Genomic DNA, 24,269 nt, shown 5'->3' on the forward strand with positions numbered 1-24,269 from the left:
CAGACTAATCAGGATAAAAGGAAGACACAAATTGTCTTGTTGACAGCCATTCTTACAGGTGTGAGGTGGTACCTCATTGTGGTTTTGATTTGCACTTCCCTAATAGCTAGTGAAGTTGAGCATCTTTTCATATGTCTGTTGGCCATCTGTATGTCTTCTTGGGAGAAGTGACTGTTAAGGTCTTCTGCCCATTTTTTAACTGGATTGTATGGGGTTTTTTTTATTGTTGTGTTGTTAAGCTGTATGAGTTCTTTATATATTTTGGATATTAGCCCATTATCAGAGGCGTTGTTTGCAAATATCTTCTCCCAATCAGATGGTTGCCTCTTTGTTTTGTTGACAGTTCCTTTTGCTGCACAGAAACTTTTTAGTTTGATATACTCCTATTCATTTATTTTTCCTTTTACTTCCCTTGCCTTTGAGGTCAAATTCATAAAATCTTCTCTAAAAACAAGGTCCATACATTTAGTACCTGTTCTCTTATATGCAATTTTTGTTTCAGGTCTTACATTTAGATCTTTCATCCATGTTGACTTAATTTTGATAGAGGTGACAGACAGCAGTCTAGTTTCATTCATCTGCATGTGGCTTTCTAATTTTCCCAGAACCATTTGTTGAAGAGGCTTTCTTTTCTCCATTGCATGTTTTTGTCTCCTTTGTTGAAAATAATTTGCCCATATATATATATATGGGTTTATTTCTGGGCTCTCAATTCTATTCCATTGGTCTGTGTGTCTGTTTTTCTGCCAATATTATGCTGTTTTAATTACTGTCGCTTTGTAGTATAATTTGAAGTCAGGTAGTGTGATATCTCTGGCCTTGTTCTTATTTCTTTGGCCCTAAGGAGTCTTTTATACTACCATATAAATCTGATGATTTTTTTGTTGTTGTTCTATTAGAATTTGGAATATCTTTCCATTTCTTTATGTCTTCTTCAATTTCTTTTAATAATGTCTTGTAGTTTTCAGTGTATATAGGTTTTTCACATCTTTTGTTAAGTTTATTCCTAAGTATTTTATTCTTTTTGTTGCAATTGCAAAAGGAACTGGTTTTTTTTTTCATTTCTTTTTCTTTTCATTGTTAGTATTATAGGAACACAATGGATTTTTGTACATTGATTTTGCATCCTGCAACTGCAGCATTATTCACAGTGGCCAAGACATGGAAACAACCGAAGAGTCCTTTGATAGATGACTGGATAAAGAAGATGTAGCACATATACACAATAAAATATTATTCGACCTTAAGATAAAATACTGCCATTTGTGATAACATGGATGGATCTTGAGATAATCGTGCCAAGCGAAATAAGTCAGAAAAAGTAGAAAGCCATATCACTTCACTCATATGTGGGATATAAAACCAAAAGCAAGAAATGAACAAGACAAACGAACAAAACTTCACAGACACAAACCACAGTTTAGTGATTACCAGTGGGAAAGACAGGAGGGGTGGGTGATTCGACTTTAGGTGGTGAACACACAATGCCATATACAGATGATGTATTATCGAACTATACACCTGAAACCTATATAGTTTTATTAACTAATGTCACCCCAATAAATTCAATGTTTAAAAAACTACTATTATGAGAACCAAAAGACAAGGCACAGAGGGGTGGAAATATTTGCAAACATGTATTTGATAAAGGGCTTATATCGAGAATATAAACTTTTAAAACTCAGTAATAAAAACACAAACAACCGAGTAAAAACTGGGCATAATATTTAAACAGGAACTTTGCTAGAGAAGATAAATGGATAGCAAGCAAGCCCATGAAAAAATATGCAATCTCATTACTCATCAGGAACACGCAAATCAAAACCACAATATGAGTCCACTACAAATCTACTAGAATAGCTACAACTGAAAAGACTGACCATATTAAATGTTAGCAATGGTGTGGCAGAACTGTAACTCTCATATACTGCTAGTGGGAATGCAAAAAGTTCAACCACTTTGAAAGACAATTTGGCAGCTTCTTTAAAAACTCAACGTACAAATATCATATGATCCAGTCATTCCACTCCTAAGTATTTATCCATAGCCGGGGGGGTGGGGGTGAGGAGGGCAACAGAAGAACATGTGCGCAAATGTACATATCCCAAATGACAATCAAAAGGTAAATAAACAAATTGAGGTAATACAAATACTATAGCGATAGAAAGAACATGAATGAATCTCAAAATAATTATGCTGAGTAAAAGAAGCCATACTTAAAAAAAAAAAGTACATACTATATGATTTCATTTATATAAAATTCTAGAAAATGAAAACTCTACAGTAACAGAAATCATAGCAGTGGTTGCCTTTGGGATTTGGAGAGTGGGTAGGAGATGGGATGAATGTATTACAAAAGGGAACACTTTTGAGGGTGATGGGTATGTTTGCCAATTCTTAATATAAATGTGTGTGTGTGTGTGTGTGTGTACACACACATCAAAACTTTAAATATGTGCAGTTTATTGTATGTCAATTATACCTCAAAAATTTTAAAGAGTAAGAATAAAAAAGGCTGGTAACTCTCCTGGTATTTTCTAGAGTCTTGTAAAAACATCTCAACTGTTGGGCCTTGCTGTTATCCTAGGTCAAGTCACCTTCTTTCTTCAGGCCTACCTCACTTCCTCCCACCCTTACTTATTCAACAGAACTTATTCAATGTCTAAAATGTACCAGGTACTATCCTAGGCCCTGAGGATATGTGGTGAACCAAAGGAATATCTTTATAATGAGTGGGTGAGTAGAACTGACTGCCATCAGGATCCCTTTCAAATGTAACTTTTTAAACAGTCTCAAAAATGACCTCATTAGTTATTTTCTTCACCATTTTCCAACCAGTAACTGGTTGAAGAAGCTGAGGTGTCCATGTGGGAAGGGATGAGGTGACTAAACTACTCCTCCAGGTTAAAGATCTGAGGCCAGTGGTAAGAACCCTGCTATAGCATTACTGGAGTATATCTCTCTGGGGCATGCCTAAGGGATATACCAATGGTTAAGATTTTCCCGTTATTACTGGGAGCAGAGTATAAAGTTGCCTGTAAGGTCTCTCTGACACCTATTTTTCTGAAATGAGTTATACAAATGAAGGTTAGTTAATCCTCCTTCCATATCCCAAATCGGCATGCTAGCAGGCCCATGAGAACATATATCCTGACCACAACTGAGACCAGAGTAATTCAAATCAGTATGCTACGGTGTTTGGTGTTCAACAAATGGATTACAGATGGGCTGAGAACTGATTTGTGGCAAATGGGAAAGGCCTCAAGTGACTACAGCCTCTTGCTTTATTGCCTCTAACTATAAGTAGACTCCTCCTTTTATTCCAGTGAGCCATATATAAATACTGTTGTCCTTTTCAAGTATAGCATAAAATGAAAAGATTGGAAAGTCTTGGTTTAAACTGATGGCTTGGGAGACGTTTCTCTAAACCTACATGTAGTCTTACAAAAATTTCCATCAAGCTTCCCAAGACCAAAGCTTTAGGCAGGGTTCAGGAATTTGAAGACTGATGTGTTCCAAGAAGCAAGGATGACTATGTCAGAACAGTCCACTTGTATAAGCAACAGGTCCTCATTATCCAAGAGGACTGTCCTCTTAATGAAAGGCCTAGAACAAGAGCTGAAAGGTAAAGACAGAAGGCTAGAGAATGTTGTTGATGAAGGCACACTTTGTTCAAATTGTCACCAGTTGTATCTTCAAAACCTAGAAAGACATTTGGCATGTTCATTCATTCAGTAAATATTTGTTGAACACTTACCATATGTTAAGCATGTAGTAGGTATTTATAATATTTGGTAAATAAATGAGTAATATATACAAAAAGGCTACAAAGACACTGAGTGTTGCACAAGGAAGTGAACACACTACTTAATTCTGACATCTCAAATTGAGACTATTCTCTAGCTAAACTGATCTAGATGAGGCCTCTGAACAAAAGGGCTTTTTCATCATGCATGTAGTCCAATTTTAATATCCATATGTGCTAGGCACAATGCTAGAAGATTGGGGGTAAGAAAATGGGTAAACTGTTTCCTGTTAATGACAGCTCAAAAGAGCAGAGGTAAGAACAAAACACCACAGGAGCACAAAGAAGGAATCCACCCATTCAGCCTGAGGGCACCAGAAAATCTCTTCAGAGAGACATACCAGCTAAGTTTTTGTGGCAAAACTGTCAATTGCTCCCTCAAAACTCATTTGCCCCTTTTTTCTTGCTAATAGAACCCTGATACTGTTCAGGGTAACATTACTCCCAGTTCAGTACTCACTTTCACAGTCTCCCTTGCATTTACGGATGGTCACATAACATGGCTCTGGCCTATGAAACAACAGAAGTTGTTGGTAATTTGGGGGAAAGCTTTTGCTTTCTGATACAAGAGGGAAAATATAGCTGGTAACAACCTCCCCTCTTCCTGCCCTGAATGTGAACATAAAAAGCTTCTTATAATTGTGAGGAAACAAGCATGAATATAAAAGTCAATATGCTAAGGATAGCTGACTAAAAAGATAGAACCTCGGTTCCTGATTACACTGTTGAGCAGCTGAGCCAACACCAGCAACTACCAATTCTGCACTTCTTGCTAATTTGAAAAAAATAACACCCACATCTGTCTAACCCATTGCTGACTAGATTCTCTATTACCTACAGCAGGACCCATTCCTAATGGACACGTATTAAAGTATGAGAAGAAGTTAAGTTAACCAGGCAAAAAAGGCGGGAAAGATCATTTCAGGCTATGGGAATGACTTATGCAAAAGCAATAAAAAAGGAAAGAAGCTGGCATATTTAGGAACAGGGACACATTAATGACATAATCCAAGAAGCTAGCAAGTATAGCAACAAAGAGGCCTCACCTGCTTCATCCACAGTGGTACACTTCTGGTACATGGATGTGCGAAGAGTAGGCGTCCGAACATTCAACAGCCTGATCTTGTCTACTCGGGCATCAAATACTCGAAGCACAGGGTCTTTATCATCATCATCATGACACATGATTTTATTGTCAATGAAAGATGCAAACATCTGTGTCTCCAGGAATCTTGAGAGAAAGGGCAGGTAGGGTTCAGGCTGATCTGATAGAAAAGACGCCTAGTGGGATCCAAAGGAAATAGACAGTCATCCACAGGGAAGAGGGAAAAGGAAAAAGGGTATGTTAACTCTTCTCTGAAGCTTCCTAAGTCTTTATGAAAAGCAAACAGCAAAATCTTTCAACACTCATAATTTCGGATATCCTGAAACTCTGACACACTAGCCCAAACTTACTCAGGTAAACTACTGTGGCAACCAATCTTCCCAGAATCCTGATGTTCAACCTGCTTGGGTATGCGTCTTTGCATGAAAGAGCTCCTTAACTGAAAGTAATCACCTGATAGTAAGAATCAGCACTCTGTACTAAAGCAACAAGACTTTATATTTTATCAACACCAGAAGGACCATGAACTTGTTTCCAGCATATAATACAATTGACCCTTGAACAATATGGCTTTAAACTACACAGGTTCACTTATACGTATATTTTTTCCAATAAATATATAATTGGCTCTCTGAATCCCCAGTTCTGCAGCTGTAGGTTCAACCAACCACAGATTGAAAATAGTACTTTCGATGTGCGATTGGGTCTATGGATGCAGAGGACCAATAGTATGCATTGTTCTACGTCATTTTATACGTGGGACTTGAGCATCTGAAGATTTTGGCATCTGTGGGGGTCCCAAAACCAATCCCTCATGGATACCAAGGGACAACTGAAGTTTGGGGGAGTCAGAAGTTACACACAAATTTTTGACTGGAGGAGGAGGTCAGCCCCTAACCTCCATGTTGTTCAAGGGTCAACTGCACTGTGAAATAAAAACTCATCTTTAGTTAAATCTTCAAGCCTCACCAACTCCTCAACAGATCATACTCACTTTGTCAAAGTTTTGCATTTGTTCCCTGTTGGTAAACCAGGACTCCTTATCCTGGCTGGGTTGAATGACAAACACCTCATAATCTGCAAACATCTGAGTGAAACGATTTGCAAAAACTTCCCGGATCTGAATGTTTAGCTGGTAAATCCTGAGTTCTTCTTCATCACACTGAACTTTCAGATCCTTATTGCTGCTGGGGTCTTCCCGCACTTCCAGCTACAAAAAAGAAACGAAGGTTGAGAACACACAAGCTTTTCCTATTATCCCAAAGAAATGCAACTCATCTGTTTTTTTTCTCCAGTGGTCATTTACTTCACAGAAAATGGAGAAAATCAACAAAAGAGAAAATAATGGGAAGGAAAAAAAAAAAGGGATTCCGACATAAAGAAAAAGTAAATGAGATGTGCCATTTGCAGGTACATGGGAACCCAATGAAAGTGATGTTCTATTTGCCAGCATCCAACAACTCAATGAAAGTGATCATTATAAGCAGAGAGAGATTCAGCAATAAAGGAAAAGGTGCTACTTATCTCAAGGGTCAGGGTAAGGTGGGAATCTGGAAGTCAATGAGAAAATGATAACGCAAAGCAACAAGGTCAGACTCTGGCTCTCCCTTCATCTCTTCGATTTTTCTCCCCCATATCCTGTTTCTTATCTTTCTCTCTAAGAATATCCCCTGTGTCTTTTTTAACCTTTTTAATCTCTCTAAATATGGCTTTGCTCCTCTATCACTAGCCATAATTTTTTAAAAATATCTGCTCTACTAACTAAAGGAGGAAAATGAAATGTTTTACACTTCACTAAAAAATAGCCCAACAAAATTATTACATTGGCCCATGTTGCTTATATGTAATTTGCAAAAATAAACTAACAGTGAGAATGGGGGAGGGTGAAGAGATGTGTAAAAAACTGCCAAAAACTGATAGTCCGTCAGTCAGGAAATGTAAAGCTAAGTACATTCCTGGAAAGAGCACAGGACTAGAATTCAAGAGGACCAGACTCTGGCCTCTTACAGGACATTTAATGTTAATCAAAACACTCAGGCTCTCTAAACCTCAGTTCTTTGACCTATAAAAAGAGAGTTAATAATACCTGCTCTGTATGCTTTGGTTGCTAAAAAAAACTCACAGGACAATGGATCTGAGAGAGGTCTGAGCACACAGATAACCAACATCATCCCTTCAAGTTACTCTGCTATAATGTTCACAAAGAATGAGAGCAGGCTCTCCTTGATGCCCAAGTGAGAAACCATCCAGATTTAATCCCAGATTTAGATTCAAGTATCATTTACTAAGATAATGTTTGCTGGAGCTGAATCCAGTCTCCCATAAAAGCATATTCTTTCCCTGCTCACAAATATGCCTTGTCCTGAACTGAGCGCCTTCTCATCTCACACTTTATTTCACCAGGAGAGCACCTCAGCACACACCAAAGCTCACAGACTCATATACGACATCTTACCTTTTCCAGGCTCACGCCAGTCCGCTTGACCAAGGCTTGCAGCCGGGCGATCGTTTCATTCTCCTTGAGGAGCTCATAGGAATGCAAAGGGGAGCCTGCAATGTTACCATTCCTCTTGTCAGAGACAAGCTCAGAGGCCCGGAGCCTCTTCAGTTTGGAAGCACTCTCGCTGCAATGAAGGTTCCCTTCAGGTGGAATGCCAAAGGCCATGAGAATCTCAGAGACTTCCTGGACAAACTCCAATTTGTTGGGAAACTGAGGCAAGTCCTCTGGAAGCTCAATGAAGTGGTTGTCAATGTCCACAAAACAGAGGTTTGCCTGGCAGTCAAAACAGGATGAGTGTGAATAACTCCAGAGAATTAAAGATGTTTTAGAAAGGATAATGAACAACACAAGAAAGGAAAAACATCTGAAATAGGTACATATACGATAAAAAAGATGGGGCTCAGGAAGGAGGCAGACCTGTGTTCCACTCTTCCTCTGCCACTTTCTAGTTGTATGATCTTGGGAAAGTTACTTAAACTTAACCTCTCTGATTCTGTTTCCTTGGCTATAAAATGGATATTAAAAAATAAAAACATTTATCTTAGAGAGAGGTAAGGATTATGTGATGATATAGACATTTAGCATCTAGCATGAATGTCTCACATATAATAAATGTTCATAAAATGTTTGTCAAATTCATGAATTCTTAGAGCAGCAGTAAAAAGAACAAGAGGAGTGAGTCAGGAAGTCTAGATTCCAGACCTGACTCTGTCACTACCTCCCTATACGACCCTAAGTGTACCAATATCCCTTTCTGAGTCTCGGTCCTGATTTGTAAGATTCGGTGGCTGGACTTCATGATTTCTGTGCTTCAATCTGGCTTTAAGATTGCTTCCAGATAGAGAGACGGCACTCTCATAGACTGCAGGTGATGTAGGTAATCTGAATTAACAAAGAATAATTTGGCAATGTCTTTCTATCCTTATTTTACAGACAAAACTGACACAGAGGAATTAAGTAATTTGTCCAAAGTCACAAAGCTTATTAGTAGACATGAGATTTGAACTCAGCCAGCCTAACTTCAGTCATACCCTGAAGCTCTTAACCTTCAACTCTTCTCCTTAGTAGTCTTATACATTTCTTGTTCAATTTAACTTAAATATTTTATAGTTCCTGTCCCTGTTGGAATTTTCTTGCAGCTATAAACTAAAAATGTCTTTTTAAAATATATACTTATCTTATAACATGAACCTGTTCTAGACAAGATAACTGTCATTTCCTTCGCAAAAGTACATTATTCAGAGTTTGTCAGTTTTGTTCACATAATATAGGAATAATAATATTAGGTCTGTTTTGAGGATTATGAGACAATAAATGTCAAAGATTTAGCACAGTGCCAGGCCTATAGTACATAATAAATGTTAATTAACATTGTTATAGTCACTGTGGAATATTAAATGTCAATAAATGGATATGTATATACAGTATTACTGGACAGGAAAATTCCACAATAAAAAGATGCTATTATTGATATCATCATATCCCTTAATTTTACCAGTAAAATGGATGCATTTAATTTATACTTCTCTGATTGCTAATGAAGTAAAGAAATGTGTACATTTTGTACAATAGCTTTCATGTCTTAAGCCCATTTTTCTATTGGGTTGTTTATCATCTTACTGATTTGCAGGAGTTCTTTATCAACTCCTGATGCTCTTTTGCAGGTTATATGTGTTACACATCTCTCCCCTAATTTTTATCTTATCTTTGCGTTTTAAGATGTCCTTTTCTTAATTTAAAAAAATCTAATTTACTAATCTTTTATTTTATGGTAAGTGCTTTCTGTATCTTGTTTACAATATCCCTACCCAGAGGTCAGAAGGTATTTTTTAATATTTTCTAGAAAATTTACCCTTTGCTTTTGACATTTAATTTCAAGTTTATTTTGTTATGACATGAGGTAGGGATCATTTTTACTATTTTCCCTAATGGACAGTTTTCCAGCTCTATTATTAAGTAGTCCCTCTTTAGGCATGGTGCCTCTTTTGTATAACAAAATGCTGATCCATTTTTGGTTAGTGCATAAATTACTCCACCTACCAACCAATAAGTAAAAAAGAGAACTTTCCCATATCCACAATGCAAAGATTAGAATAAGAATCCCTTTATAAATTTCTCTTTCTAGAAATTTAAATTTCTCACTAAATAACAACTTTGCCTTGCCTACGTAAGTTAAAAGGACCAATAAATGTTTAACACCTAAAAATAGGCTACTTTTTGTATATTCCTTTAAAATTTTTAAATTATAATTTCAGATCAAGTTATTAAAATAAAGACAGAATTAAATTATCTAGCCATGAAGATCACCTGCCTGCTCATAAATCCTGTCCATACAGCTAACAGAACAAAGCACTGTGACCCCCCCAAATGCACACATTTACCCCATTGGTTCTCCTGTCTTTAAAGGAAAAAAGCAGTTTGTGCAAAAGAAAACAGAAACAGCTAAAAATAACTACATCTACTCAACAATGCTTGGTTGGCTTTTGTCCCACTGCTGTGAGCCAAATATTAAATATCTGTAAAGAATTTTATGAACTCCAAATGCTATCCACATATTATAGACATACTCCTGGTCAGAGGTTGCTCGAAGAGAGAAAGCAGCTCAGGCACACTTCAGAGATGGGCTAGATTAAGATAGGAGCCTCTGAGTGGACACCACCTGCCATTCTAGTGGTGAGTTGGGCTAAGAAGGTAGGGATAAGAAGTCAAAGTGAAAAGGAAGGCCATTCAATTACTGGGCTCATACAATAGTCTCACTCTGTTTTCTGCTAAGACATAGAAGGCTCTAGCAAACAGAAGCAACTTGTAAGCCCATCCCAAACTCCTCATGCATCCCTTTCCTCAGTTGAGAAGAGGCCAACTCCTGCAAAACAGCTTGAGAGACAAGTAGAAGCCTGGAAGAGACACTAAATCCAAGTGATCTGTTTTCCTCAGTTAACCTCCTGCCTTGGGAAGACTTAGCTGCTCTGAGGTAGCGACCATATGGATTCCCACAATCCCAAAGTCTCCCAAGTCTCTTCCTGCAGGAGGTCACAATGCCCTTTCCAAGCCCTAAGATCCTACCACCAAAACACAGCTAGCCTCACCCCCTAGTCTATCTCCATATTATTCACTGAAGGGGGAGCCCAACAGATTACTAGGAAAAAGATATTGAAGAAAGATCCTGAGAAAGGAGGGAAAAAAGTAGAAAAGAAAGAGGGACCCAAGAGAGAACCTAATACCCCTTTCTTTACTCTTCTATCTTCTACTTGCTTCTCCTAACATAGCTATGGACAACCTGTTGCCTCTTTCTTGGATCCAGACAATGAAACCCAAAAGAGAAGCACAGGACAAAGGATGCCTCACAAAGGCAGCTCCGTACTCTCAGTTGCCGGGGGCCAGCTGAGGTCTTGTGTTGGTGTAAAAAACAAAGAGCTTTTCACAGACTTCTGATGCCAAAGATAAGGCAGCAACTGATGAATTCTGATATAGAGGGGGGTCAGGGAATGTACAGTCTCCAGCCTTCTGGATAAAGCCCAATTTATAAATCAAGCTTGCCCTACTCCACTCACCACCCTGATAATGCCCCCTTGTAGAGGCCCAGGTGAATTCCCCCAGTCCTGACTCAAAGCTTCCTTCTTGCAGCATAAAGATGCCACTCGATGTCCACCAAAATGCTGAAAGTAGCTATCTCTGTATGGTAAAATCTGCAGTAATTTTTACTTTCTTCTTTATGCTTTTGTGCATGGTAGGATTTTTTAAATATAAACAAACACGTATCATTTCTGAGACATCCCAAGGTTGTCTTTCAGAGATATTATCACCCTCCATTCATTATGTGCACCTTTCATGGTGCTTTACTCCTTGAGAAAGTCAATCCTTTTCTCCCCAGTCTAAAGTTTCCCAAGGAGATTACACAGACTCAGATACTCTGGAGGTTATCTGCTAAAAAATCAATGTAAAAAATATCCAGCTATGTAAATGCCCCCACAGATATGTGGCCTTGAGAGGGACAGTCTGGATGAAGAGGGACTCTGAAACCCTAGACCTGCTTATTTAGTATAGAAAGGTATTCTATAGTCCCATTGTCATCACTCCTTCCCAAACAAACCACAGGGAGAGGGAAAGGATGTGGCAATGATGGGTTGTACTGCAAGAGTGGAAGCCCCAATACTTAAGAACAGAGTAAACTTTGAGGTTTCTCAAACAACTCACAGTTTCTCAAACAATCCCACTAAAAAAACCTGTTTATCTCCTAGCAGCCTCTCCATAGACCCACATACATGAAGCACACAAAGAACAATGCTGAGAGATCCTAGAGTGAACAAAACTTGCCCCAAGTATACAGGAAGCTAATATCAAAGACGAAAATAAAACTGAGAAACCTAGCTTTTTGCCTAATGACCTATTTCTAAGATTATACGTAGCATGCCTTTTTGGCTTTGCACCTTCAAGCACTTTTTGTTGTAATTCTTATTTTGACTTTACAAAATTATAATTAGGTTTACTAGGAAGATGTTCCAATATTAAGTATGCATTTGTTTAGAACGACAACAAAAAGTTCCCCATTCTCCAACCTTGGTACCTACTCTTCACGTATATTTTATCAGTAGACAAATACAGATAAAAACTCAATACTCCAACTCATGGTTTTCTCCATCATTTAGATCTTTTCTTCCTGAAATTAATCTTGTTCTATCCAAATAGCACAAAGCTCTACATAATCAAAAGAGCAAAAGGGGTGGATATGAAAGAAGCTACAAAGAAGACATTTTAATTCTAAAACCAAAGGAAAGAAAAAAGAGCAAAGAGATGCATTTGATTATAATTTAAATATTACAAGTGTGATCTAATTATCATTAGTTTCATCAGCCACACTGCCCAGACATGCCCAACAACATGAATGCTCAGATCCAATTCCACGAGAACGCTCTCTTCTTTGGAGGTCCCCTTACTCATATGCTTTGGTTACACTCAAAAACCTCCCCTCTCAAAAAAAAAAAAAAAAAAAAAAAAAATTCCAGCGCGGGGGAAGAAACAGTCATGTTGACACCGTGAGTGTATATTCCAAAGTCGTCTTCCCAGGCCTTTCTAATGACTAAGAAATTCAGAGTAGGAAAGCCCTTCTCCTAGCTAGTTTCATACCAGTCACAAAATGACCTAAAAAAGTAGACCAGTTCTATTGGTAATTCTAGGAAAATAAAAAAGTCTTATTTCTAATCATGCTTTAAATCTATTTAAGGATGAAGTAGGAAATAAACATATAAATACATATCTTTAATCAATTCTTTTGTATTTGAAACAACAGGATATAGGAGCAGGCTACCTTCACAGCAAGAGAGGAAAAGCATTCTCTCAAGGCCTTCCTATCTTAAACAAGGAAAGCTTTCAAGGCAGACTCAGTACCACATGAATCACCATGATCAGGTCAACTTTTACAGATCAACTGTGACCTGTAAAAGGAAACCTTCGATTTATTAATACATGTCTGACTACCAGAGTAGTTATAAAATTATATATTTCCTTAAAATAAAGGGGGCAGAAGATAAAGATATAAAATGTAATTTAACATGTATAATAATTACTGAAGCTGGGCAATGAGAACACAGGGATTCATTATGCTACTCTTCTGTGTATGTTTAAAATTTTATATAATAAGATTTTCTAATAAATATTTTTAAAAGTATGTAAAATACTGTGTTTGAAAAACTGTATGTGAAAATGGTAATTCATAACTATATGAACAGATACTACAGTGTATGTATGTCAGGTGATAAAGATGACAAGTGGTGCTGGAATGATACAAGCTAAGCAAAATGTTTTTACTTTTTTCCTGGAAAGTTATTAATATTCCTCAAATAAAAGAAAATAAAGTTGGTGATACCAACCTGCCCATATCCCAAAGCCCTTCTCTCCCAAATCTTAGGTTGGGGCCAGAGGCCGCGGCACATTTCTCTCACCTCTTGAGGCAGCTCCAGCTTTGACCGGTCATCCAGGCCATTGGAATGTAAGCCCATCAGGTATGGAACAGGAGCATCTAAGAAATGTAGGAGAGAAGCCGGGAGAATAGGGACATAGACATGCTGCCACTGGAAAGGAAACATGAGAGCTGTAATTGTCTCCGCCACGGTCATCAGTCTCTGGTAATCTAGATCAAAACAAAAACACACACAAACCAAATGGTCAAAAATGAGGAACTTGCTTCCCAAATAATAAGTTAAAACCTTCAATACAATTGCACATTTAGAAAGAATCGGGAGAAACTTCAGCAAGGGTATGCACAGAATGTGATTCCCTTGTGGGTGTCAGAGAGATAACCCAAAGACCTCGATAAATCACAAGTTGAAATATACCCTTCACACACACACACACACACACACGGGTCTCTGCTTGTAATAAAATTTAATATGAAAATATAATAGAAGTCATAAATGGCATCTTGCTCCAAATCTAAACCAGAATGTCAAGGAGATTCTCTTAAGCAGAAAGGGAGTAAGGAACTAGAATAAAAAGAAAAGGAACAGTAGTCTGAACCTCCATTGAGCACAGAAGCCAAAACAGGCTCTTTTGTCACTAAGATGTCTGTATTCTATAAGGAGTTGATGAGACCTTTGCCTTTAAGATCAAGCACATACCACCAAGCCTGCAGAAGCTGGGTTTCCACACTAAGTAAGTCTGCCCTCCACCTAACAACCTTTCCTTAATAAGAACAGTACAAATGTGTTATTTTAATACTTCCCTAGGCCTTGAAAGACCCAGAAGATTGAGTTTCATGACTCAAAACTGGTCAAAGAGACCTTAGCGTCGAGGGGAAGACTTGCGCTCAAAGTTTAGTTTTTTTTTCAAAATGCAATTTCTAGACCTGTTTTATTTTTTAAAGTGAGTAATAAATATATTGGCAAAGCCAATAAATGGAAAAGGCAATTCACAACTGCCTTAAAATTGAAACTAAAAAAATTACTATTCACAAATGTTATGACGGCTTCAAGCATTTAAGGGACAAAGCAGAAACATAAATTTTAAAATTCATAGGCCATCTGTACAACTTTGCTTGTTTATTTGCTCTCTTGATATCTTGAAATCCTTCTGCTCTAAGATTACTTGAATAATTACTAAGCATTCTAATGATTCTCAAGATGAGGCCTCAATTCTTATATTTTCAGCTCATTTTTATAAATATGAATGTCTATAAATAAACCCATTCAAGAGCAATAATCTTAAGCATTTCAGACATCGTAAGAATTTATTTTAAAATTCAAAATTAAGATGAATTGAAAGAATGTAAGAGTGTAGGAGAACTCTTCAAGTGATATTTAAGTCTATGTTCTACCATTGGTTCGTAAACACATATTTTGAATAAATATTACACTGAATAATCCCTCCCCTTTTTTCAGCGTACACATGCACATATGGCATTTCTGGATTTAAAAAAAAAAAAAAGGCAAGAAGTACCAGAGGCCTTTTCAATCATGAAAAAGACAAAAAGTTTCCTCTTTCCCTTACCCACAGTCAATAAAGTAGGTGCTTTATGTGGTTGGCATTCCTGGCACACCGGCTCAAAAACAGTAACATCTCACAGAGAATCAACAGACACTTTGATGAAAAGAGTCCCTGAAATGCCTTTGTCTTGAGGCTTCCTGGGCAGTGGACTACTCCTTCCAGTATCTGGCTAGTGTCTATGAACATTTTTATCATAAAAAAGAGCATGCTAGAGTCTGAAGGAAGGGGCTTTCTCTGCTCCGTAAGAGCAGGTTTTTCAAAAGCACAGAAGTCTAGTTCTGGTTTTCCCTTACTCTTCAGGATCAATCTAATCTAGTATCTGAAACTCAGCTCTCTACGTCTGCTACAGTGGATAACTTTATTTGCCTCAGACTGAAATCTCTAAAGAATTCCTTGTGATGCACTTGAAACTGTAGGACTGTTAGAAACGAAACACTTTGGAGGTGAGAGAGAATCTCTTTCAAGGCTAAACTGCTTTCCATTTATGTGGTTTGGTTTTATAAATACCTGAAATTTGAGATTTTATGGCCTTTCTGATCTGTGTGAGTTTAAGGTTTCTTTTTTCTCTACATTTTTATATTTTACAAAAGCAACAACCCACCTTGACGGATGGCCTAATAATGCCTCAGCAATATAGCAATCTTGGTACTAATACTAGGATGCTGACCTCCAAGAGGTGTAAGCAACAGCGCATCTCTATATACCAGTACAAACAATAAAATTAGTACCTCCTTTGTCACTGCCGGTCTCTATTTTCAAGGTTCCAAGAAGGTGAAACCAATAAATAAGAAGCAGCTGAAGGTTATCTACACCCAAAGCATTTCAGCCAATCAAAATCAACTGAAGACACTTCAGCTCCAGGCAACTGTCTGGGTTCTCTCACTATTCCCACAATGTTTAATGAGCAATTACTTTCAACAAAAGAAGATAATGCAAAGTATATTGGGATTACAACCACCAAGTTGTGAGGAGATAGGAATCAACATATTTTTGTGACCTGTCTCTGTGCAGAGGAAGATAAGACTTGAGATCACTCTACAGGTAAGTCTACTCCTAAACAAACTTCAGGGCAGTTCCTGCACATCAGAAACTGAGTTATAAACTACTTCTGCATACTTGCACTTCTGTGAAAACCTCATGTACTCTTTGCTCTTAGGAAATAATCTAATCTCTACTCCTAATATCTCCAAGACATATTATTAAATGAAAGAAGATATAAAACAGTAAGTATGCTCCCATTTGTGTTGTTTTTTAAAAGTATACACGTTGTATATGCATAACTATATCTAGAAGGAAACAGTGGTAATCTCTCTGAAGAAGAACCAGGGGCATAGGTGGGAGTCTTTACACTTCACTACACACCCTTTTGTAATGTTTTAAACTTCTACCACGTGACCACAATGCTTTCTTCCAAGTTTTAATATACTATATTTAAAATATGTGTATGGTATATTAAAATTAATTTTAATATATCATAAGCATATGCATAATTAAAAATTATTAAAATTAGTGCCTGTGTGTACTCAACACTTAAAAAATTGTGCATTGTTTAAAAATTTCTGGGAGGAGGGCATTAAAAAAAATGAGATCACAGAGGTAGGATTCTAGATCAAAAAGAAAGGGAAACTTTTAACTTCCTCTGCATTATTTATCCACATATTATTTATTTGTTTTTTAAAAATATTATTTCCATTAGGAATACACAAGAAATTTGACCTGTCGCTACCAGAGAAGGGAGACAGGGGACACAGGGAAGATTTCATTTTACTCCCTTTGGAATTGATTTAAAAAAAAAAAAAAAAAAAAAAAAAGCTATCTCTATATGGACTGAAGAACAAATATTATCCAGTAGTAAATAAACTGATCTAAACAAATTAAAAAACACACACACACATTGCTTAAAACTGTAAGTTCAGTCCTCTAAAGGCTTATTTTAGAGTTGTACAATTTCACCTGCATTCCTTTTCCCTAATACCTTTTTCCTATTCAGAAGGCAGGACATGCACTGGGCAACAATACCTGTGACTGGTGATAGCATGTTTCTGGAGGGCCAGAGAGATTTTCATCCGCATAAGGCCTTTGACTCATAAATAAAAACTATTTCAAAAAAAATCAACCTGAATTGTTTAAAGTGCTCTATTAATAACAGAGAGCATAGCCTACATCTAATAAAAGGTCACTCCATTTTAGCCTCAGCTATGCTCAGCAATGCCCAAGAATATTTTGGAAAAAGCTTTTTTTTGAATGCGTGAGCATGACTTTTTGGGTCCTGAGCTCAATTTGGTTCTATACACAAAAACCTTCTCAATTACCTTCAAATCTCCTTACATTCTTATTATGGATACAATAACCCATATTCTGGGAAATATAAGAAGGAGCTCTCATGGAAAAATATCACCTATCTATCATATTTCTGGTTTTAATGCTCCTTTTCCCAACTCTAAACATCCCCACTGCATCATAGGTGCCTAAGTGCCACTGCACCTTCCAACACCCTATCTGGTTTTGTGCCCTCCTCTCTACTCTATTCTAAACCAGTCTTCACTATTCAATTACGGCTCTGTTTTAAAGTACTTTTGCCAAGCTCCAGTCAAGAAAATAGTAACTAAGAGAACAACAGGATCTGCCCAAGTCTATCCTTCACCCAGAGATAGAATTCTGAAACTTCATATTTTAAACCAGAAGCTGAATAATGAAGGCTCAGGAACAGATGCTTTTCATTTGTCCCGTAATGTTTAACAAAAATGTTAATGCCAACGTTTAAAAATCAGAAATTTAAAATAAAAAATCTGAGTCCATGTGAAAAATTGGAAGATCTAGCAACATTAGGGCAGCTTTCCCACAAGGAATTAACTGGAGCTAATTAGTGGCTGTCCACTTTAGATGGGGTATATGTTCTTCAACTCAATGTTTCACCTTCAAACTAAATCCAGAACCCAACCATTTCATACCACTTCACTATAACCTCTCTTACCTTCACTGTTGCAGCCAACGTCATCTCTCACGTGGATTATTGCAACTGCATCCTAACTATATTCTTTGCTTTCCTCCATATCCCCTTTCAAGACAGCCTCTTAATACAGTAACTATAGTGTTCTTGTTAATAAGCATAAATTATTAATTCATTAAACAAACATTTATTGAGCACCCATATATACCATTATTCTAGTGCTTGTAATACATCAGTAAACAAAAGGCAAACCCCTGCCCTCATGGAGGTTAAACATTATTCCCTTGTCCATGGACCAAATCTGGGACAATATGAGCATCAAGATAAATATAGTAATGTGTAACCTACTGAATAAAATTAAAATCTGTGAGTCCATACAATAATAAACAAAAAAGATAGAATGTTCTTCCTTACAGTAAAATGCCAATTAATAAATACAGATGGAATTAGAAAAATCACCATTTTGTAACCTACATGGTAATAACTGATTCAGACTAGAATCATTAATGGATGTTAAAGCCACCAGGCAAAACTCTGAAGAGGACCACTATATTTTCAGAGTTTCATAGTATCTCCCCACATATTATCTAATTACAAAGGGGAAAAGGATAAATTTCCAGTTAAAAAATCTGGCAGACATCATCTTAACCAAGTGATCAAATTAACATTACCAAAAAATGGGACGAACTGGCATCATGTCCCTCCTGTGAGAAAAACAGACATTATGTACCTACTCATATAATGCACTGAGAGAATCATATCTCTTCTGTGACATTCCAGCCAAAATTTATAGCTTGACTCTAATCATGAGAAAACATCAGACAGACCTAAACTGAGGAACATTCTTCAAAATACCTTGCCTGTACTCTTCAAAAAAAGTCATTTTCATGAAAGACATAAGAAACTAACAACTAAAAGCAACACATGTTATGGACTAGGTCCTAGATAAGGAATAAAAAAATTTATCATAACAGACACTATTGGACAATGGTGAAACTCTGAATACAGTTTTGTAACAATGTCGAATTTCCTAAATTTGACAATCATACTATGGTTACGTAAGAAAATGTTCTTATTCTTATAAAATAAAAGCTGACGCATTTAGGAGTTAAAGGACATGGTGTCTATAATGACTCTCAATAGTTTAGTTATGTTCACACACATACAGAGACAGAGAAAGAGAATGATGAAACAAATGTGGCCAGTGTTAACAAATGTGGTGAATTGTTCTTCCAAGAGTTCTTTGAATACTTCTTGCAACTCTTTCATAAGCTGGATAGTATTTCAAAATAAAAATTCAAAAAACTTAAAACCTGCAATGACTATGTATCTCAGAGTAATAAAGTCCTCACATTGGCCTAGAAGACTTTGTACGATCTAGCATCCTGTTAAGTCTCTAACACCATTTGCTACTATGCTCCTGCTCTCTTGCTCCATTCCGTTCACTCAGCTTCTTGAACAAAGCAAACACTTTCTTGTCTTAAAACCTTTATACTTCATGTGTTCTTTGCCTGGAATGCTTTTTCCACAGATATTAATATGGGTCACTCAGAGAAGACTAATCATTCTATTAAAAACTGGAACTTTCCTTCCCTAAATACCATCCTCTTCTATGTTTTATTTTTCTCCATAAGACATTACTATCACTTTACATATTATAAATGAATGAATTTTATGTTGCTTATCTGGCCCACTTTATAAACATTTGTTTCCTTCTAATCTACTTTTTTGTTCAAATCTGCTGCTCTCATTCACTTAACTTCTCATTTATAAAAAACAATTCAATTATAACAAACAACAGAAAGAAGCAATACATCTTGATTTTTCTCAAATACATTTCATCAAATATATGAAGGTTCATTGTTTGTGATTCCTCAATTTTACTGTCAGGTTGAAGAAGGGGCAGAAATAACCTGCAAAATGATAGAACAAGAATCAACAGAAAGTCAGCTTCCTATGACTATCACCTCCTGCCCCTTTTCAACATCAATCAGAAGGGACATCAGGGTTCCCCTCCCCGACTGGAGAGCCCAGCAGAAGGCTATGATGATAGGCAATTAGAAATGGTATCCCTCTCAGGTCCAATTGGTTTGCAAAAGATCTAGATTTTTCCCAAATTATAACAGTTTATGACCTCTACAGTCAGACCCACTGTATCTGATATGGAAAGAAGGGAGGCCCTATGCAAAGAAAGAGCTCTAGTAAGTGCACTAACTTACGCTGTGAGTAGAGCAGGATTTGAAACTCCAGAAGAGCACAAGTAAAGAGTTGAAACACATTCTCCACCCCAAGCAGTTCAAAGACTTCTTTGACAGGAAAGTCAAATAGGGGAAGCTCATTGGTACTTGGTCTCTGGCATATTATTGGCCCATAGACTCCAGAAAACTTCAAGGACCGGCCAGGAGGTGGGAGTGGCACCTCATAGAGTACATTGTATATGTAGCTCTCAAGGGGTAGTGGAGGGGGCTGAGGTGAAGTGACTGCCTGGTGAAGTTGTTCCAGCACACTCCGACACGCTTTCATGAAGGACATGGGTGTGATGAGGCAGATGCACTTAGAGACATAGAGCGTGTCCCGGCTAATGTCGTAGGAGTTGAAGCGCTGCAACTTGGTTCCAGGAGTGCCTTCACCATCCTCCATGCCACTGTGGTCTCGGCCATCAGCAGGGTGAGCATGTAGGACATCATATTCAGCATTATGCATGTGGTAGAGTGTCTGCATTGCACTGCAGATCTGTTTGCTAGTCACTTCCTCATAAAATGTGAGGGCAAACCCAAATGTCCGAGAGCCATCCTCCCTGGTGATAATAAAGGCATGGAACTGAGGCTCCCTGGGATCGGCCTGGGTCTTGAATGCCAGCCCCTTGGGCATGCATAGCTGCAAAAGACAACAAGGAAACAAATGGTGAGAATACTCACTGTTGACCCTCTTTTCAAAACACCATCACTATTTATTTACTTACAGAGCACCTACTGCAGTGAGTGTTTGAAATATCAAGATCAACACAACAAAAAAACTGCCCTAAAGATCTTCCATTCTAAGACACACAGGTAAATAAATTGATAATGCAGTTATCGGGGCTATAAAGAAGTATATGCAAAGTGCTAGGGGAACAAAGAGCAGATGACTCAGCCTAGGAACATCAGAAAAGGCTTCATAGACAAGATTATGTTCATGAGGTAGACAAAGGGAAGAAGAATATTTGAGGGGTGAGAATAAAATGCAAAAAGGAGATAAAAGAAAGCTTGGAGAATTTAGGGAGGTGGATAAGCATGACAGTATGTATTGAGAGATGATGCTAGAAATATATCTAAAAACCAGACAGATACAACTTTCTACCTAAAAATAAAGTTTTAGATTATCAGCTTATAAAATTTGTCATCAATAAAACCTTTGTTCATAGAGAAAAAAAAAGAAAGAGATGGTTATTTCACATAAAGCAAGGAGATGACATAATCAGGATAAAGATGTACCTTTTCCACTTTAACTCAGATGAATTATATAAAGAAACTTGGGTAGCTGTTCAAATTGACCTGGATCAATCAGTCTCCATTTTTGTTTTACATAAACCTGACTATACAAATGAACTACCAGCAGCCTGGGTTAAAAAATACAAGGACCTACATCATGTTATATCTATTAGCCTTGAACTTGACTTCCCAAAGCCTAGGTGTTTCTAGAATACAGCATGTTAAAATGAAAAAAGCACTGGACTTGACATCAAAAAACTTGAGGCTAAGACTCAGATGTCTCATCTGTAAAATAAAGATTCCGCCTACCTTACAGGGTTATTGTACACATCAAACAAGATCATCTTCTAAAAATTATAAAAAGCTATTAAAAATTATTAGAGGCAGTACAAAGATGTATTTGAGAATAGAGCTCTAGAACCAAAGCAGGGTTTTCAAACTCCGACTCAACTGCTTCTTAGCCATGTGACCTTGAACACATTACTTAACCTCTTTAGATCTTAGTTCCTCATTTATAAAATATGTATATGTTTGTGTGTGTTTTATTTAATACTATCTACATAACGAGTATAATGAGGATTAAATAAATTCATGTAAAATGCTTATCACAGTGCCTAGTACAAGGTGAACATTCAATAAAGGTTAGCGTACTCATTTTTCTATATCTTATCTAAAATTATGATGAAATAAAAATATCAATTTCTACCATATTACTCAGATATATACAACACAGATTGAAATAAAAGTGATTTAACAACATTCTTCATGTAATTTCAATGATATAAGCAACTGATAGCTCAGTACCACAAAAAAAGTTCATTAATCCATTACTATGTATTTATCTGACATCGTAAAAACAGACTGTGACTTTTAGTATTAACATATGCATTCTGAATATTTGGTATGTTGATCAAAAATGCAGAATCATGAACATTATGCATACAACCCCTTTTTCAAAATTTCCTTTGTAAATTCTCCTATTTGTAGTTAACAAATACTAACCATTCCCACTGCATCTTGGTCAAAGGGATTCCATTCTACATTCTCAGGATATCGTGCAAGGACCTTAGACTTAAATGTTCGTCTCAATGGAGTCTGTTCAAAATTTTCTCCTGCAAAAAAAAGAATCAAGTAAATCATCTCCACAAAGTCTCTTGAAATCACAGGGTTATGAATGCCTGAGCTTGATAGTCCAGCAAGGTAGAGAAATGAAGGCAAAGCAAGGTACAGAAATGCCAACCATCTAAGAACAGGAAAAGTATTAAAGCTATTAGGTAAGTTAAAAAGCTGAAAAGTTTAGCATGGTTAATACTGGACACAACCACCTATCGTTTTTTTCATTAAAATGAAAATGATTACTACAAACTCAATGGTTAACCTTAATGGGAGAAAAAGGAGAAAGCACAAGGAATGATAACGGATTATATCCATGTCTTTTTTTTTTCTGAAAGCTACACTGAGTTTGCTTAAAGTCAACTGATAACAGTAGAGAAGGCTAAATGTTTTTAAGTTCTGAATAAAGTATGCATTTCTATGATCTCTGAAAAAATACAAAGGGGCCAAAAGATTCAAGAACAGTAAGAAAGCAAATTTCAAGGTAAATCTAAAAAAGCTATTTTGTCAATTCAGAATCATTTGAAATTTCTGAAATTCTCCTTTGTTTTCCCCTTCCTCCTAAAAACATTACAGCATATTAGAGTAAGAACATTACAGTGAAAAGAGGAAGAACCAAAGAACCCACCACCTAGAGGAATACAAATGCGAAAAATCTACTAGTCAAAAAAGGTACAAGAAAGTTAGAAGGTCAAAGGGTACGAAATGTCACTGGAGAGACATATGTAAGAGCCACCAGAAAGCTTTGGATATTCTCAATTTTGTTTTGTTTTTACCTTCAGTTGTACTGGCAATGAAAGGGCTGGCACCATCCCTGGCTTTAGAAGCCTGTATATACTGGCATAATGCTATACGACAAATGAAATAACAGAGTGTTATGATAAAGCAGTGATTCAAATTTTTTGACCATGACTCCAGTATGAAACAAATTTTTCATCATGATGTGTATATACAAATTTACCTAAAACAAAATTTCAAAATACTTACCCTTACTATGTGATGCCCTCTCATAATTTCTCTCTTACCGTTAAAACCAAATATGTTAACTGCAGACCTACTAATACGCACAATTCAATTTGAAAAACATTACAACAGTATAATCAGATGACGAGCTCAACAGATATCAATAAAGTCACTAGTGCTTTATCCAAAAGTATGCTGCCTCAAATACTGCTTTTCCTAAGGGGTTACCGAGTGGGGGACATATTAAATGTGCCTAAATATTTCAAACTAATAAATTTAGTAGGAGTCATAGATACATACACAGGAAAGACAATCAAGGACAACTCAACTGAATTCTATACCTATTTGTTGAATAATCATGTTACATAAGGGCCTTAAATATCGTGGGAGACAGAGATGAACCAGATGAAGCACCTATCCTTAAGGACCTTACTGTCAAATATATAGGAAAAAGAACATATACAAATAACCACTTCACAGGGGGGTTATTATCAAGGAAGCTCCAGATCTTCAGTCTATTTGGTCTAACCATTCAGAGAGAGCACACTTGCACAGGACCCTGTTCACAAGCTCTAGTTGATAGAATAAATCTGTTCCAACTATAATTTTTCTAAGTTTGTTTGAAACCCAAAGGGGCTGTTGATTACTAAGGAAGATGCATTCTTCACCAACAAAGAATTGGGATGAACCTAAAGTCAGACTGTCCTTCACTCAACATCATCCCAGAGACATCACAAAAGTTTCTTAAAAAGATTTTATAATAATTTTAAGGCAGAAACTAATGATTTCAGTAAGAAAGTTACCACTTTTACAACTAAACTTTCACTTCCATTTTCTCTCAGATTATGTCTGTCATCATCAGAAGCCCACTTATTCATAATTTT

General features: G+C 36.8%; 1 protein-coding gene across 3 annotated transcripts in view; it reads right to left on the reverse strand.

The window, feature by feature from the left end:
- Nucleotides 1-24,269, reverse strand: part of DENND5A (DENN domain containing 5A) — a 75,629-nt gene that overhangs the window by 26,387 nt on the left and 24,973 nt on the right. For all 3 annotated transcript variants that reach the window (XM_016147367.2, XM_016147368.2, XM_036221862.1), the window contains exons 2-8: nt 23,199-23,270; nt 22,312-22,421; nt 20,059-20,716; nt 13,350-13,537; nt 7,366-7,683; nt 5,905-6,120; nt 4,852-5,086 (exon numbers count right to left, since the gene is read on the reverse strand). In XM_016147367.2, the coding sequence (XP_016002853.2) occupies nt 4,852-5,086; nt 5,905-6,120; nt 7,366-7,683; nt 13,350-13,537; nt 20,059-20,716; nt 22,312-22,421; nt 23,199-23,270 (1,797 nt within the window). The remainder of the gene's footprint in view (nt 1-4,851; nt 5,087-5,904; nt 6,121-7,365; nt 7,684-13,349; nt 13,538-20,058; nt 20,717-22,311; nt 22,422-23,198; nt 23,271-24,269) is intronic.

This window comes from Rousettus aegyptiacus, unplaced genomic scaffold (assembly GCF_014176215.1).
Source record: "Rousettus aegyptiacus isolate mRouAeg1 unplaced genomic scaffold, mRouAeg1.p scaffold_m13_p_5, whole genome shotgun sequence".
In the NCBI taxonomy this organism is placed as follows: domain Eukaryota; kingdom Metazoa; phylum Chordata; class Mammalia; order Chiroptera; family Pteropodidae; genus Rousettus; species Rousettus aegyptiacus.